Genomic DNA, 17630 nt, shown 5'->3' with positions numbered 1-17630 from the left:
TATTGCTACCTTCTTCTTGTTGGGACACTTTACACGGGGTAAGCTGTTGGAAACCGTGAGAACAATTTTACATAAGTTGCGCATATGATGCAGCGAAAAAACTGAACGAATAATTTACCGAATATTTCAAAGACGTTTCCAAAAACGCACCTTATACCCGAGATACGTTATAATATTTGAGATTAAAGAAAAAGGCGACAAAGGAAAAGAGAATAGAGTAGCATAAAATAGTAGAATAAAATTCAACTATTAACTTATTTTATATTTTGAGAATACGCAAAGTTTTTTTTTTAAATACAATTTAAATACAAGAAAAAAAAGAACGAAAATTACCAATAATAAAAACAAAAACATAATAAATTTTAAATAATACATCGCTAATAAACATCAATATTTCTTGAGACTAACAATAAGAAACCTACACTGAGAATAAAAGTTGTTTAATTGACTACATTTTTCGACTCGATTAAATGTCTTCATGTCAAGTATTTATGTATTTAACTCAAACACATAAAATACTTGGACTTTAATTTAAACATTTATATATTTAACTTAAATACATAAATACTCGACAAACAAGAATTAAGTGGCGAATACGAGTCAAGCGCGGTTGTTGGGGCGTAGAAATAAATTAAATTCCAGGGTGTCTTGCAAATAAAGACATATATTGTGGAGCCTTTCGGCAATATCGTTTCGAGTCGCACCATTATAATTACAAAAGTACGTAAAAATAATAAAGAATAACCGACGGTACAAAGTAGACCAAAATTGTGTGTTATTTGATCAATATTCAATGGTAAAATCATAAATATTGTACTTGAATTGAAGAAATTTAATCAAGTTGAAAATTTTAATTAGCAACTTTTTTCTTCAGTGTAGAAAATTATTCATGTTTGAAGAAAGTTGAACATTCTGGATATTTCTTTCTATAAAAGATTCTGTGCATAAGAAAATCAGATCATTTCTTTACAACAAATTGGAACAAATCTTAATGTTTGAGTGGCACAAAGTAGATAACGAATAGAAGTACAAGAATAAGGAGATAGGGGGGAGAGTGAAAAAGATCAATGAGAATCTGCTTTGTGCTGCACTGTACTCGCTACGATACTACTATTATTTGGAAACATTTCGGCCTTGACTTGGTCGCAATCAACTCGGGAACATGCGACAAAGTGAGGGCCCACTCGAAGACGCACGATTCGGTGGATCGTGGATAACGATTGTCATAGAGCCAACTGGCGTAATTCGATTAATTTTACGACGTACTTGTTCTGCCATCGGGCAGCAGCGTGTCGAGGGCATTGAGAGGGTACGCCGAGCAAGTGATATTACTGTAACGCCAGAACTCCCGCGCGGACAGCTCCAGCATCTCACGGAAGACCTCGGCACGCCCCAGCTGGCAGGCGAGTGTCAACGGGGTCAGGCCCGCGGCATTCACGATTCCGTTGCGAGCAGGAAGCTTCGGATGTCGCAATGCGTAGCCGAACATGTCCTACGTCAAATAACAGTTCTCTGTGCGACCCGTTTTGCAACGGTGGACCATGTCGGCAGAAATGTCAATACTCGTGTTTTACTACTTCGGGACGAAACAAAAATCGTTGGAATGACATAAGTAAAACTGGGGAAAAAATAATAAATCATCAAACTTATTGAAAAGCATAAAAATACCAAATACAGTAATAAGATCTATTTAAAAAAAATTGTACTTTTACAATAGCATTTAATCGAAATATTACAGAAAAAAGAAACAAAATTTTCGATAAAGGACAAGAGACAATTATCTAAATTATTTTGCAGATTTTTAAAGCTTAATTTCTACGTTGATACGCACCAATTTATCGCCAACTACGACCATGTGTAAAATCATATTTCCGAAAGAATCCTGCTCGTCAGGATCCGCGCCGGAATCAAGCAGCAGATTGTAGACGCTCTCGTTAGCGCAGCAGGCTGCCCAGGCGAGCGGGTACTCTCCCAGATAGGCGAGACCCTCGTAATCGGTATTTCTGGCGGGATTCATCCTTTGCTGATCGCGCGGTAGGAAGAAGCTACCGATGGCGCGCTGCGAGATAATCGCGCCCGCCTCAACCAGATCCTGCACGAGCTCGTTGTTGTTGTAGGCGATCGCCAGGTGAAGGGCGCTCGCACCGAGATACTCCTCGCCCTCGACGACGTCGATAGACAGCCGCGGAAAGCACTTGAGCAGTATGCGCGCTATCCTCGTGTGCATCCGCGTGTCGCATATGATCAGTACGTGCAACAAGGTCTCGCCCAGCGAGCCCCTGTACTGCATCTGCCAGCAGGCCTCGTGGTCATTCCACTGCGCCAGAGGATCGAAGCGCGTCAGCGAGGCCTCGATCGGCAGCACGACTTGCTCCAGGTCGCGGAACTTCCAACGTAAATACTCGGCGCGATTGATTGTCTGGCCCTTACCGTCCGCATACATCAGGATACCGAATTGCTCGCGAATTAGCTTCTCCACCTCCGGTTGACCGCCCTGATTGTACGCCTCGATCAGCTCGCCGCCCTTCTTGTAGTTGGCCAGCCGATACAATAAACATTGATCCTCGTTGCTCGCCTGGCTGATCACGCGGTCGAGGATTGAACCGGGATTGACCTGGCTGCCGCGACCAAAGCGGCACGAGCACGCACCACCCATTCAAACATATCCCTTTGCTCGTCGCTCGGGAAAAACACCGAAAGCTCCGCAGCCACTATCGCAACCACTATCCACCACGCTCTCGAGCTAGAGCTTTTTTTTCTTCCCGCTTGTTTGTCAGCTCTTATCAGCCGACGTCGCCCGAACGGAATCCCTCTCGAGTGTCTCTAGACGTTCTCAAGGTCGAGCAGCGCGCCATTTCCCTCGCGATAAAGCGAAAAACCACTTCCCCGTACGGCTACTCGCGGCCGACTCCATTGATATAACACTCGAGATTCTCTTGCCCCCGGCCGAGAGGGTAGTGTGGATCCAGGTAACCAAAGAGAGAGAGAGAGAGAAAGCTCGTATTCGCGCTATAGCAACCAACCGATCCATAAGCGGTACCTGGTGCAGACGGATACCACAGGGTCACCACCACCTCCACCACTATCACCAACCACGCTGCCGCGAAAATTGGGGGCGGTGTTTTTTTTTCTTTTTACGGAAATATATTTATCAAAGGCGCGCTGTGCCGGAAAGTGAACACGTGAAACGTCGATGATTTAGAGCGCGTCGTCGTTTAATTCGGGCTAATTTTAGGGCATTTCAGCCGATCCACTTCTCGATCGCAGCATTTTGGCAGAGTGGCGAAGACCATGACTTACTGGTAACCCGCATGTCGATCGCTCGACCTTAGCACACTTTCCAGTAGCTGCATACATGCACGAATAGTTTCTCGAGATTCGGCTGCAAGGACGAGTGCACAATCGCGTGAAAATAAGGATATTATTATAGAAAAATACTACGATAAATATATGCGAAAAATGCTAATTATAATTTATACGACAAAAATTAGATCTACTACGGTGAAGTACAGAGTACAACTAGATAAATGGACGGTATTAACAAACTCGGCGTGGTGTATTCTGTTTTTATTAATTTGATCGGCATAAAAATATTAATTGCATTTTTTCGTTGTTTAGCATGCAGCCCGCTCGCGCCGGGACCTGGTTTCGCGCTTCATTACGTCCATATTTACGACGGGAATGTTGAAATCAATTTCCCATCCCCCAAGTCCGAATAAAACAGTTACGCGCGCGACGTGCATCTCTGTTTGAAGTGCATTCGCATTTAACCGAAACGCAGCGAACATTCCATTCCCATCGAATTGGAATACTGCAATAATACGTATATTGTTGCGTTGCTGGCGTCTAGAATTAATATCACGTCGATGCCGCACGAAATACTAAGCCACATCGAGAGATTATGGTATCTCAAGCTTAAACGATGCAAACGCGTGCGCGCTATTGACTCAGGCGAGTAGTAGTCCAATTCGTGTTTTTAAGGACAAATTTCCCTTCGTTCGCTCGCGAGAAATCGAACGATTTCGCATAACGAGGCACGACTTTCTATGCGGCTACGTGTTTCACCGTCGCGCGGATAAATCGCCGCTGTTCCCGTTTGGTGAATGGTACAGTCAATGTATTATACGGCACAGTCACGCTATTGTAAATTGATGCCTCGTCATCCTCCGGATAACTGCGAAAAAAAACATATATTTTCAATTCGACATTTCGCCGATGAGCCGCGCGCCACGCCGCGCCGCCCGGCCGCCGGATGGATCGAATCGACGTGTGTGGTGCAACGGCGAGCGGATGCGGAACTGCAGATGGTATGCATTATAATCTGTCACACGAATAATCTCATTCATATGCAGAAGAAGTAAGTGCTTAAGTGGACACTTGGCGGGCGCAGACATTTTAATGCTTTCGCAATTGGAGAATCCGGACAAGTGGAATCCTAAATGCGGTTGCGAAATTTTCATGCGAAAAGGTTTGGTTAATCTCGAGAATAAATCATTATATTTCGTACTCGCGAGAACTGCCAACGTATCAACGTGCGACATTTAGTCGAAACAGCACGATTAATCACCATTGTCAAACCATATAGTTTACAATCGGACACCCTAAAGCTAAAACAATGGAAACGTTTTATACAGAGCGTTGCAAATAACCGGGAGTTTTTTTTTATTCTCGATAATATTCTCGAGGCTTTTTATTATTATTTTATCTTTAGATAAATGACACCGTTTATTCTTTGCTGTCGTTTTTATTCCAAATATTTGTTAGCCTAAAAGAGATTTTCTCCCTCCCCCCGTTATACCGACGAAATGCTCGTAACTGTTTCCGGATTAAAATATTTTCAAAAATATTGTTAAACCATGCGCTTTCATTCACCGGCCCTTTCAATTAATACATTGTTTATGCAATTCGATATGCAAACTCACTTTTTTTCCGTTCGTTGCGGAGCGACCGCAACAATACCGTGAGTTTGCCCAACGTGATAAACTTCCAAATTTACACAGGCGCGGCAGAATCTAGGGAAAAGAGATAACGTTTGCTGGTATCTGACGCCGTAATATATACAATAAAATGTATTCCCGCAAACTGTCACACGTTTGACAAACGCGAGAGACTCCGTAATATATTCAATATCTATATCTATATACAAATATGAACGAGAGGATTATCGTCAAACGTCGGTTTGAATTGACGCGAAGTTACGGCCACGGTCGCGTAATTTATTCGCGAGCTACATACAGATATATTTGACGCGAATTATTTTTTTTATGAATTTCAGAATATTAGTTGCCTCGCTGACGTAAGTATCGCATGCAAATTTGACAGAAGACTTGAATCGCCGGTTTGAAAAAAAAAAAGAAAAAGAAACGATCGGAGAGCGCATACAAAAAACTATCGAGAACCGTCGAGAACTGTAATCTTTAGGATGCGTCATCGTCGCTATCGTTCACGACGGAGGGAAATGTACCTATGCGTATATGTGTACGGACGAGGCAATTACGATATTTCTAGCACGGATGACTCAACAACTGCGTCGCACGTCGATCTCGCCGATGCATGCGGTACCAGTTTCGACTGGGAACGCTTATTATTTGTCACTGATTCATTCACGTCGGTTCCTCCTTCCCGCGCGCGGAAAAGCTAATATAATATACGACGTCAAGAGAGCAAATATGTAACTAGAGATAACATTATGATGTTAACGTTGTTTAAATATGATTTTACAGTGCGCACAAGTGTGAAAGAATGACACGGTATGACGAGATAGTGCATTGAGCTATAGCGATACAAATTTAATAACTTTATTTTTAATTTCGTCACAAACATTTTTACCTTGAGCCGTCTCGGAGTATACATGTACTTTTCGCAATCTTACATTTCTTAACGATGATCCATTGTCGCGTATTACTTTCTGTACTTCCCGCGAGAACTTTTGTATACGATGCTAGTTACCCTTAATCGACTCGGTCTCGTGCTTTTCAAAGGGGAATTACTAAAGTTTAATCGCAAACTGCTTGCGCTTAACGAGCTAATGCGTTTGTCAAATTGCGGACATACAGCAGATTATGACAGTGAAAAAAGATTCTCATTATCGTTATACCTTTCAAAACCGATGTCACTTTGCAAAAAATGTGCCGGAGACATTTTTGGATATGGCTACTCGCGTAACCGTGCAAGGAGACAATAATTTTAAATTGTAAAGTCGAATTTACAAATATTTTTGCTCGTCTTATTTTTATTCATTTACATCTACAGCCACTTAAAATTCTCACAAGTGTGTATGTACAATACTCTTATCTTTTAAAGCCGAAGCACCTATCGTTCCAGACTGGGTTAGGTAATTACATTTATCACAGAGAGCTACGTGTCTGCTACTTATTGATAATTCACCTTTTTTATAGTTATCTCTGTGATAATAGCATTTACGTTGATGTAAACGCAGGATCAAATACTCAATAAGACCAACGAACATTTACATTTACATTTGAAAATCGAGATGCAGTCTCGAAGTAAAATAAAAGCACGTCGACGTCGTGTTCCCAGCAGTGCAATTGAGATCTCCATATGATATTCATTTATTGAGATATCCAAATGATATACCGCGAACAGCGAGCGTAAACATTGGTTTTAACTCCCGCCTGTAGCGATTTTTGTCGCATTTGTATAAAACCAGCAGGGACATGAATAATTAATAAAGATATTTGCAGTTAGCGTATAAAGACGAATTAAAAACTGAAAACCAAGTCAGAGCGGAGGAAAAAATATCATGAAATTTTATCATGACACACAGACAGTTCCACATAACATGTATTTTGTCTTGTTGAAAATTGCCGAAGGCTATATTCTAATGAGACTACACAAGTAGCGAGTAAAGTACAATAGCGATATCTCCGTATCGCATTAACGATATTTGCCGCCACATTAAATTATTGAAAGAAATAATTGTACAACAGATGGAGTAAACTTGATAATGGTACGTCGATAAATACACAAGGTGATTAAATGTACAATAATAAATGTTTCTACATGGTATTGTTTGGGTAATCAGGGAAGCTATTATCGCGTCAGACTTGTAAACGCGCGCGACGTCTTCTTTATAATTCAAACGTCGACAAACATCGTTAAAGCGGAAAACACTCTATGGTGTGTTCGATGCTGGAGAATCCGCTCGATATAGGAAACTGAATGCGGAATTTAAATTATGCACGCTGCGTCTTCCGACGCGCCGTTAAATACATTTAGCCGATTGCTCTCGCGCGCTTTACAGCGGCAAGAGAGTCCACGAGACGACGAGAGCAGTCGCCTTCGGCTTGCACGCGGCCATTATACCCGGCTCTTCCGCATCATAAATTATAGCGGCTGGTACGCTCGGGCCGGAAGGATCGCAGGAAGCGGGCACGAAGCCGAAAACAACAGCGTGATCCACATTGCAATCGACCCGTGAAATGCATTTTCGCGAAATTACCAGCGGCCTGTGAATGAACACGGGCGCGATGCGACGCGCGACGCGACCGATTCGAAAATTCGTCCAAAATCCCGGGCTACATCGGGACATACGCAATTACTTTTAATCAAACTGTCTGTTGTTTGCAGGCCGCCGTGTGTCGGTGCGGTCACTGAACGCACGACTTAACGGCATTCGACCCGGACCCGGACCCGGACCCTCTTTCTTTCTCTCTCTCTCTCTCTCTCTCTCTCTCTTGCTTTCTCTGTACATCTCTGTTTTTTCTCTCTTGTTATTAACCGCACATTTGTCCGTATGCGACTAATCGCATCGACGAACAATAGCTGACGCAGTTTATGCCACGTGCAAGGACTCATTTTATTTCGATGACACGAAGCAAAAAAGCTACGGTTAAGAAGTTGTTTCTTGCGATAAGTAGATGGCATACATTATGAAATGAATTCTGCTTTAAGAATCGTTTTCCAGGAAATCTGAATCAAACAGAGCAATTGTTTTAGATCATCCAACTGACCAAAGGTCTCTATTATTGTTGGACGTTAATTCACATTTGGAGAGCCGTCTTTAAAACTTGACTCATCAGACTAATTATTTGGAAAAAAAAAAATACAAAATTGTTCGACTGATATAGATAGCAAATTAAAATTTCAAACTAAGCTAAATTTTTAATTAAGCCTTTAAGTAAAATTATAATTTTATTTAATTTTATTTATCTAAGGCAGGCGATTTCGGTATATTCTTTTGACATGCCTATCGCTTTAGCTTTAGCTCCCACTATCAACTCTGCGTCAGAGGACACTTTTCGTGTAGCGGCTATCGCAACGATACGCTACGGTAGCAGGAAATACCTAGAACGATAATAGGTGCAAGGTTAAATTCATATGCGGTGCGCAGAGACGACAAAACGGACGTCGCATAATGCCACTTTTATCTATTACAATGAATTGCCTGTGTCTATTTTTTTGCTACAATTTTGCGCAGAACATGTATAAATCGCGTGCATCGTGGAAAATCTACGAAAGTAACGAAGCGAGGAGTGCGTGTTCGCGGCTTATGCCTTATTCGAGATGATAAAAAAAATATATATATGAAATGAATGAATTACATGATTCCAACGATTCTTAGAAAACAACATGGTTACATAAATATGCAGCTCCAACGTAACCGATCACAAGGTCCGATCGCATATAATAAGAGGGTGTTTCACCGCGCACAATTACCGCTTTTATCAACATGTAACAGGGAATAGATGGCTTTGGCGAACACTGAAACGCGCCGTGCACTGCAAAAACGCAATTTTTATTCTGAACATATTTAACCGTTACTGTTAACTTTAAAACGTAAATATTCTTTCCAGTACCCGTTGTTATCGATCTTTTCAGAAATTTCACGGTTCTCCATTCTCCCGTTCATTTCGAAAGATTGTAAACGATAAATATTTTCTTTGCGAAAGCGAAAATTTAAAATTTAGAAAAGCAAAAGATTAGCATCTCGCGATAATGGCTTTTACGGCGCGGCGGCAATTATATTCGCTGTAATCCGTTACGTCTTCGCGATTGTAAAAGTTGTTCGTGTCTCAGGGTTAAGCATCTCGTCAGGCGAGTCTCGTCTGCTTCCGAAGTTTCTCGACGGTTCGTGAAACAGACTTCTTACGCGAAAGCGCGCAAGCATGGTAAGCGCGGTATACCGATGCGTGCGTAAGGCGGCCCGCGTGTACACACAAGCTCGTTGTGAGACGCACGATAATTATCGTGTTCCGCTGCGCTAGTTTGCCCGCCACCGCTGCAACGTGCGGTTTCTGTAATAATAATAATAACCCGCATACGCAATACACGTACACATGTACGTACTGGCGCACGAATACACGCGTATATGTACGTACGCGTATCACCCTCGCTTGCGCCACATGCGTATACGATAAGGATCCTCCGTGCGAGCCACCGCCTCCTCTGACCCGTTTTCATCAAGATTACAAAGTTTCTCAACGTCTCGGCCTAAAATTGAAACTGTTACTCGCGTCATTTATCTTCTCGCGTTTTTTTCTCGGAAGGTCTCGTGAGTAATGATTTTTCGAACCGTGCCGGCGACAGCCGCGATAACGTTCGCGGCGTTTACTCGGAACAACAGTATTACTCACGACGTGTTATGCACTTAGCCTGGCACTCGCATAATTATCAGTAACGTGCGCAATTTCTCGTCGATTTGCAGGCTCGCGGTAAAAATCGACGACACGATCGTCGCGGTGTGTAATGCCATTGTCGTATGTTATACTTACTCCGACGTGGAATTATAAAGATTGCCGATACCAGGAAATGCCGCGCGACGTGACTCGAAATCGCCCGCCGTGCACTTCTCGCGCCCCACGTGGTGCGCGTCACGTGACGGCCGTGATCAGCGCTCATTGGCGCGGCCGCGATCGGGGGATCGCGTATAGCGGCGGCGCGCGGGCAAAAGCCGCGGGGCAAAGCGTTGGTGTTTTCTACAAGCTGGTCCGGCAAGTAACCTTGATCCGTTCGCGAGTCGCGTCAGCGAGTAGTGAGTACGTGACAGCCGTCGTTCGAGTAAACCGGTCAGTGCCGATCGAGGCATCGTCGAGGCAGCAAGCGATCCCTGGGCAGCTTTTTTCGAGGTGCCGACGTTCCCTGTGTTGTGCGACAAGATGAAGACGCTCCATGTTCTTCTCGTTGCGGCGTGCCTCATCGCGTGCACGCGTGGTTATCCAAGCCGAAGTGAGTGCGATACTCTTTTAGCTTTTAAATTTTGGCGATTTTTTTTCTTTTTTTACGTACGCTCGAATATAGGGGAGAGTTGTCAAATGTGTACCACTCGAACTATTTTTTACCATATTTCGCATTTCGTACTGTTTCGGATGCAAATCAAAGTTCGAAATTGTAGCTCGATGTTTCAATCATATATTATTACGTGGTAAACCTTCCAGTAATAACAAATTTCTTTGTTATAAGCTTCTCTGCAACTAAAGCGTATCTATATTAAAAATATAAGGAAACATGAACTAATATTTATTTTGTTAAAAATTTATCGAAAAAAACGAATAATTAATAAATAACATTAATGAAAAGGTTGAGAACACTGAAATGAAACTGGCTCGAACTTACTTTTGTATTGACATATTTTTATTCACAGCAATTATTAGTTTTACTATTATCACTTATCGGTTTTAGTATCATTTCTTTATACTAAAATTTGTGATGGTACGAATTGGAAAACTTGACAGAGCTTATAAAAATTTCATTGTAAAATGTTCTTCAACAAGCTATCTTTTATGAAAATATAACAATTTAAAATAAAATTCGATAACTATTATCATCAGCTACATAAGTTGATAAAAAATTTACAGCAAATTTATCAGATGTTGTTAAATATTAACAGCATGCACAAATAAAAATAAAACTTGTTAAATTTTTGTCTATATTATTTATTTCTTATATCCTTTTATCACTAAGTTGATTTTATAAAGGAAAAATGTAAAATATTAAATAGTACGTTTCAAAAAACGGTATACACATTCAACAACTTTCTCCCAATAATAATAATAATAATAATAATAATATTGTGAATGTAAAAATTGAAAATCCACATAGTGCGACAAATTGTTCCAGAGACTTCCAAATCTACGCGCTGTCGAAACTTTGGCATTCGAAATGCATTACGAAATTCCCACTAACTTTCCGACATTTAAATCAGTTTTTTAACCTTGTATCGATTGTGTCGAACGTAATTATATTCTTTAATTAAATTCTAGCTTCGAGAGTCCTAGCAAGGAAATCGTTTTGTATTATTCTTCCGAGCGAAGTATTTTTTCGTTTTAATAATCACTCGTCAATGCACAGAAACACACTTGTTAACGATTGCGAATCTGAAATTAAAACCACTGTTTACGATTGTGGCTCACTTTATAATTTATTTCTATTAACTTTTGAATCAAATAGCAATCGACGAAAACAATTATTTGCCAGCTTAATATATTTTATCGAATAACGTAATTGCATTTTGAATTTTCTTATAATAAAATTTGAAATTACCGTGTAACTATTGTTTAGAACTGTCGTTTGTGATTATCTCAAAGTATTTATTGTATAACTGTAGACTGGATTATTGAAATCAGGATTGGTATGGAATATTCTATTGTGCTATAATCGGCTCTTTCAATTTCGAAATGCGCAGCTATGCGCCGAAACGCCACGTTAAATCAATAAAAGTCGATGTGGCAAAAACAGATTCAAAATCTAATGTCGGACAACGAATTAATAGCGAGTATTTGCAAGCGTACTTCGTTAGTAGACCGAATGAGCAAATATTTCAGTTAGCTTGCGGAGATTCAGACCGCGCAAACACATTTATTTGACTTCTCGTCTTTTTTCAATAAATCAAGATAAGATAAGTGCACTCTCTGATATATATATATATATATATATATATATAATACCAAATCATTCCGGATTAATTTTATACTCGCGATTAAAAAAACGTTTTCACAAATAAATTATTGTATCTTCCGGAGAAAGAGAGGAAGATGGGTAAAGAAAGTTCGAGGCTTCACGCATCCTGGGTCGTAATTACGATCGTGTTCGTAATAAAGCGCAATCTACATTTTTCACGCCTGTTTTCCATATAACCGTCGAAATACCGCGACGTTTATCTCGGCTCCGCATTGAACGATTCTTCGGTATTATTTGCATTCGGTTCACGACATTTATGCGTCGTTATAAGGCGAGACGGGTGCCCCCGATGGGCGGAATATCGCGATTGAATGTCAGGTCACGAAGAAATCGTGGAAGCAGATAGCACGCTCGAACTACTTAAGGCCGTTGTTTACTCGATTACAACTCGATATGAAATTCACTTCCAGCATAGACTTTGCTAATTAGCATCGGACCCGTTTTTGCGAGACGAGAACGGCAGGAAGCTCGTTTAATTGGAGCTGCTTCGTCCCCAAGATAATTGTCCGAGCGAATTCCCGTCGAACTCCAATTTATTCCTCTTGATTTTAATGTAACTTTATCTCTCGGGCCGACGTTTGTGTGTGTGTGTGTGTGTGTGTGTGTATGCGCGTGTGTGTGTGTGTCTCGACCGTTTTCAACCGTGCGGAAATCTTCACAAAAATAACCTGGGCTTTTCCGGCAAATTGCGAATCGCGATTTCGTCGCTAATTTATCAAGATCCTCCTCTGCTAAAGTTAAGACTTCAATTACACTTTGCTATATTCGTAAAACGGTTTGACATATTGATTTTTAAATGTAATAATTTCGAATGCAAAAACATTTCGAACGTGTCGAATACAATGATCTCTTAAATTAAACGACGTTTAAATCGTTGAAATGAATATCGCGTGTCATGAAATTATTTTTACACAATTTTGATGTAACATTAATAAACTTTCATCTCGGCTTTGTTAACCACTTTCGCGCGGTGCATTTAGGAATGTGAAACGCGTATTCGTTTTTCCATCCGCTCTGTTTAAAAATAACGTTTATGATTTTTACGACGTGTACGCCAGCCCTGCGTCTAAAACAGATTAACGAGTTTGCATTCGAATAATTGTACATGCATAAATGCATGCCGCGTTATTGCGGGGAGCAACATTTGTAAAACAGTCCCGGAACTTTGTGCATATTCGTTGAAGCGCCAAATGATACGAATATTTCAACCAGTCGCATCGTGACGCTTCGCGCCGCTCGTATTACGACGCACACCGAATAACTTGGAGCGGCGGAACAACAATCGAAGCTTGTTGCATATTGTTAATTGTTTATTGCAAAAGATACCGGGAGAAATACGCGCGCCGATACGATAGTTCAGCCTCGTAGGAGAACTTTCGTAATTGTTGAATCACTGGCGGCGCGGCGCGCGGCGGCTCGTTCGGCCGTGGCGCAGCACAATCATACAATTAAATTTCTTTCGTCACGGGTGAACGTTACGCGTCCGTCGTTATTACTTCGGTGAGGAGTGTGACGCCTCCGGCGAGGTGTTTCTCCTAACGTGATGCATCTGCCAGTTTCCATACCGCGGCATTTCGCTGCTACAACGCGGTCTCCGCGCAGGAGAAAACGTCTGCTCTCATTACGCTCGCTGACAGTCGGCTGACGGCCGGGTAATAATGTAATTTTTGAGACTTCCCTGGCGACGACGGCGACTTGCCAACAAGCTACGAAAATCGAGTTTCGGCGAGTTTCGATCGCGGTGAGCAGCTTCTTGCTTCGTTCGTCACGCGCCCCGGTGAAATAGGCGAGGTGGCGGTTTGTAAGCATCAAACGACGCGCGAGTCTCCCGTCACGGCAGCGTACAGCGGATTGCGCTTGATCCTATTAAGAATATATAATCATCATCGCCGCTGCTGGGTAATCTTTCCGCTGGGTAATCGCGCGTCTCGCCTTTAAGAACGGGCCTGCGTAATCATCTGCAATCGTAAATCTCCTTCGTGCAACAAACATGACGTTTAGCGCCGTCGCTCGCGTCGGCACGAGTGCTCTTTGCTCCGCACGCCACCGCTCTGCGCCGATCGGTTTGCGCGAATAATTTTACTTTATACTCGAATCGATACTCGCGCGGAGAGAACGGTTTTGTTGAAATATTTAAAATTTTAATTAAATAAAGATTTGAAATTGATTCTGTTGAACCATCAAAATAATTATATAGGGCGCTCAAGCATGATGGACAAATAGCTGCAAATAGTTTCGACATTCGAAGCGACTAACTTGAACCACCAAAATAATTATTTCGATAGTTTGACAAAATTATTTTTAGATTTAATTATACGCTACAAAATTAGTTTTAAATCTGCATTCGAGTTGAGAGAAAAAAAATTTTTTTTAATGATGCAAGTAAAAATATCTACTTTTAAATAAATAGATATATTATCTCAAGTATATAATTTTGTACTTTTACATTTTTTACATTTAAATAAAGATTTTCAAATAAGCTAATGATATTATTAAACTTGATTAAATTGTTTTCTTAAATTAAAAAATCCAATTATCTTGAATATAAAAATGGTCTAGCAGTAAAAATTTTCTAGAATTGCAAGAAAAAATTTTTTGATTAAAAATTATTTTTTTATTTTATTTACATAAATATTTCAATTAAGAAATTTTTAACATGACTGCAAGTAAATAACCTATTAGGATCCATGGAATAAATAATTTTTTTTTATGTTGAGTACACATTTTTTGTTTTGAGATGTTTTTCTCTCAATGCAGCAACATTTTTAAATATCTTACAAACAAAACCATTCTTTTCGCGCGATGATAATTGAATTTGCGAGATAGTCCATCGGGGGCACACGTGTGCGTATAAAAGGAATTACGCACATTTACATTTGCCAATGATCAATTATATTACTATCCGATTTAAATATTAAAGAATTATATAAGATATAGGCTCAATTTAAATGCCAATTTAATTTCGTAAGCATATAAAGTTGCATGCATTTACTTTCTTACATCCGATCAGAGAATGCCCATTGAAATCAACTTTCATAATGCCGCTGTACTAATATTCCATCCCGTTACGGCAATCGCGGCTGTATTAATGTGCATTTTTTCATTTCATTCAACATCGAGGCGAATCGTCATCGTACATTGTACGCACGCAAGTAAATTCGCATTCGCGTGCTGAAAATGCGCCGCGTAAATCATTTAGTTCGCCGCCAATTACTGCGGGAAAAAAGTCGTGACTAATTACTTCCGACACCTCGTTTGGTCTCCGAACGGTTGATTCACGTAGCGTCGCATGTGCCATTGCACAATCCGGTAATGTCATTCCTTCTTCCTATGTTCCGCATCGCGATCGGCGTGCCTCGCGTCGCACAGCCTAGCCTCCCTTTCACCCGCTCGTGCTTCACACGTGCGAACGCACCGGTACGCACGTGCATACGTGTGTCACACTATCCGCGCGCAGTGCAATGCGGATGTGTGACATGCACGATAGTGCGGCACGGCAAAGACAAATGGTGTGCTAATAGGCCGGATACTTCTGTGCCTCCGACTTTCTGTGCCTCTGAGAAAAATGGTCCTCTGACCATTGATCCACCTTTTACGTTAGACGACAACGTTGCGTCACTCGCGGCTGTACTTACGACATAGTCGACATATCTGTATAATTCAAGTGCGTTTTTTACTATTTTTTTTCTCAGAAAGATTCGAAAGGAACGTCAAAAGACATTTCTACCGGGTATTATTATCTACCGTTCGCAGTAGACTCGCGCGACTCCGTACGTGCATGGAGTGTCCTTGCGTGTCGACGGCTTAGTTTGTTGTGCACCTCCGTATCTGGAGGCGAAGTGCTGCCGCGGATTATGACCAACTCATATTATTTTCCTGTCGCGAGCAGCCTGACCCCGTTGACGTAGTGTTGGGCTTGCCTTGAGTGGCAGTGGCACCGCGGAATATGCCTCCATTAAGTATGCAGCCTGCGTCCCGCCGCCGCCTTACGGCCATTTAAATGAAAAAAGGCAGTACGCCGCGAACGTTTTGTCGGCGCATCTTTTTTATTTTTCTTTTTTTTTCCGGCGTGACCCCGAGGTCAACATCTCGACTGCGAATGATTCTGCGCAATTGGCTGCATTGAGAAAAACTTAATCCATTAGTCGCGTGATCCGACAGTTACGAATGATAGTTTGTGGCGTGTTCAGAAATAAAAGTAAATGCTATAAATTCCAAACGGTACGCAAGAGTGTAGATAAAATTAATAAAGATTAAGTTAAATCTATAAAACCATATTCTTCTAAAAATTTCATATCTCGGACGTGAATCAATACTATTCATATCTTTAAAACCAATAATTTTGCATAATTTAGGTCATTGTGACACTGTTATATCGGACATCTGCAGTATGCTTGCTTTGTCTTGCCTGTTACACGTGTTTAACGCGTCTTAACAGTCACCAGTAAAATACATCGTGTCGTTTTTATTTTCTATTAGTAAACAGAAAAGTAAAAGAGATACACGTCGTGTAACGTTAAAATATAAATATGCGAGATTATAATTTTATTGTACACGTGGGACCGCTGTGATGCACACGCGTGCAGCGGAAACTTTACAGGAGCGATGTGCGCATAACGTGAACATGTAGTTGCAACCTGCAACCTGCACTATGGTAGCGCGCGTTTTATTCTTTTCTTTACAGTGGTTGTAAATCGGTGCGTGTTAACGTGGCACCGTGTGATAAGGATATGTCAACAATGTTCAAGCAAAGTGCATCGATTTTTAAATACTGAAAATGTAACGCCAACGGAAATTCATCGCTATTCAAAACTTCGCTATTCATAGAGGTGATTGCGGTAAAGCTGATTTTATCAATGTGATTTCATCATCTGATTTTCATGAGTCACCGAAACCGCTCTTCCGCTCTTCCGTTCGTCGGCAACATTGGCTTACTTCAGTACTTACAAATTCAATTATTACGCGTTCGAATTTGTTTGAATTTTGTTGACGCATCCTCATTGCGCTACGCCATGCCAACACTCGTCGATTTATAACCGCTATGTGAAAAAGAATAAAACTTGCTATCGTTGTGGTTGAAGATTATGCAACTGCAAGTTCACGTTATGCGTTCATCGTTTTTTGCTGCTATATAAGTTTACGCTTCACGCGTGTGCATCGCTTATCAGTCGCCCCACATATTATTAGAAAATAAAAATATATAATGTAACGTTAAACGCATATCATGAAACTTTTCTAAAAAAAATATTGCACGTGTATTTGAATTTTTAGTTGAGTATTCTTTTAAAGTAAATTACAGCAGCTTTTACGCATATAATCTTTTTATTTGTGCAAAAGTCTTCTTCGGAGCAATTTGTTATGGGATATCATAGGATAGGGTATCTCCTGGGCACACGACATAAGATGAAACGAGTATACATTTCAGGATTAAAGTAAAGCGCATCCTTAGCTTCAACTCGTGCGCGACTTTCGTCCCGACAATGCATTTTACCACGCGCAATTCGTATAATCGCGTAAGCAACACGCTGTTATAATAACATTTGTACAAGCGCACCATACATTGCCGCGCGTAATCCTTAGAGCATAATTGCGATTTATATTAAGTAATTTATGAAACGAAAGCGAGAGGAGAAATGCTTGCAAGAAAGTTTTAATTTTTTTTTTCCCGGGAAAATAAATAACGCACTACCCACCTAGGTAGTTAATATTTT

The 17630-nt window shown here is 41.0% G+C and overlaps 2 protein-coding genes across 2 annotated transcripts in view; one reads left to right on the top strand and one right to left on the bottom strand.

Moving 5' to 3' along the window:
• The window catches only part of LOC105200930, a 30586-nt gene extending 27930 nt beyond the window's left edge, over window positions 1-2656 (bottom strand). The window contains exons 1-2 of the mRNA XM_011168732.3: window positions 1832-2656; window positions 1267-1492 (exon numbers count right to left, since the gene is read on the bottom strand). Of these exons, the coding sequence (XP_011167034.1) occupies window positions 1267-1492; window positions 1832-2656 (1051 nt within the window). The remainder of the gene's footprint in view (window positions 1-1266; window positions 1493-1831) is intronic.
• Window positions 2657-9938: 7282 nt separating this feature from the next.
• Window positions 9939-17630, top strand: part of LOC105200762 (icarapin-like) — a 38129-nt gene continuing 30437 nt past the window's right edge. Inside the window, exon 1 of the mRNA XM_011168466.3 lies at window positions 9939-10188. Within this exon, the coding sequence (XP_011166768.1) occupies window positions 10119-10188 (70 nt within the window). The 5' untranslated portion in view covers window positions 9939-10118. The remainder of the gene's footprint in view (window positions 10189-17630) is intronic.

This window comes from Solenopsis invicta, chromosome 2 (assembly GCF_016802725.1).
Source record: "Solenopsis invicta isolate M01_SB chromosome 2, UNIL_Sinv_3.0, whole genome shotgun sequence".
In the NCBI taxonomy this organism is placed as follows: Eukaryota; Metazoa; Arthropoda; class Insecta; order Hymenoptera; family Formicidae; genus Solenopsis; species Solenopsis invicta.
This window is presented reverse-complemented; position numbering and strand designations above follow the sequence as displayed.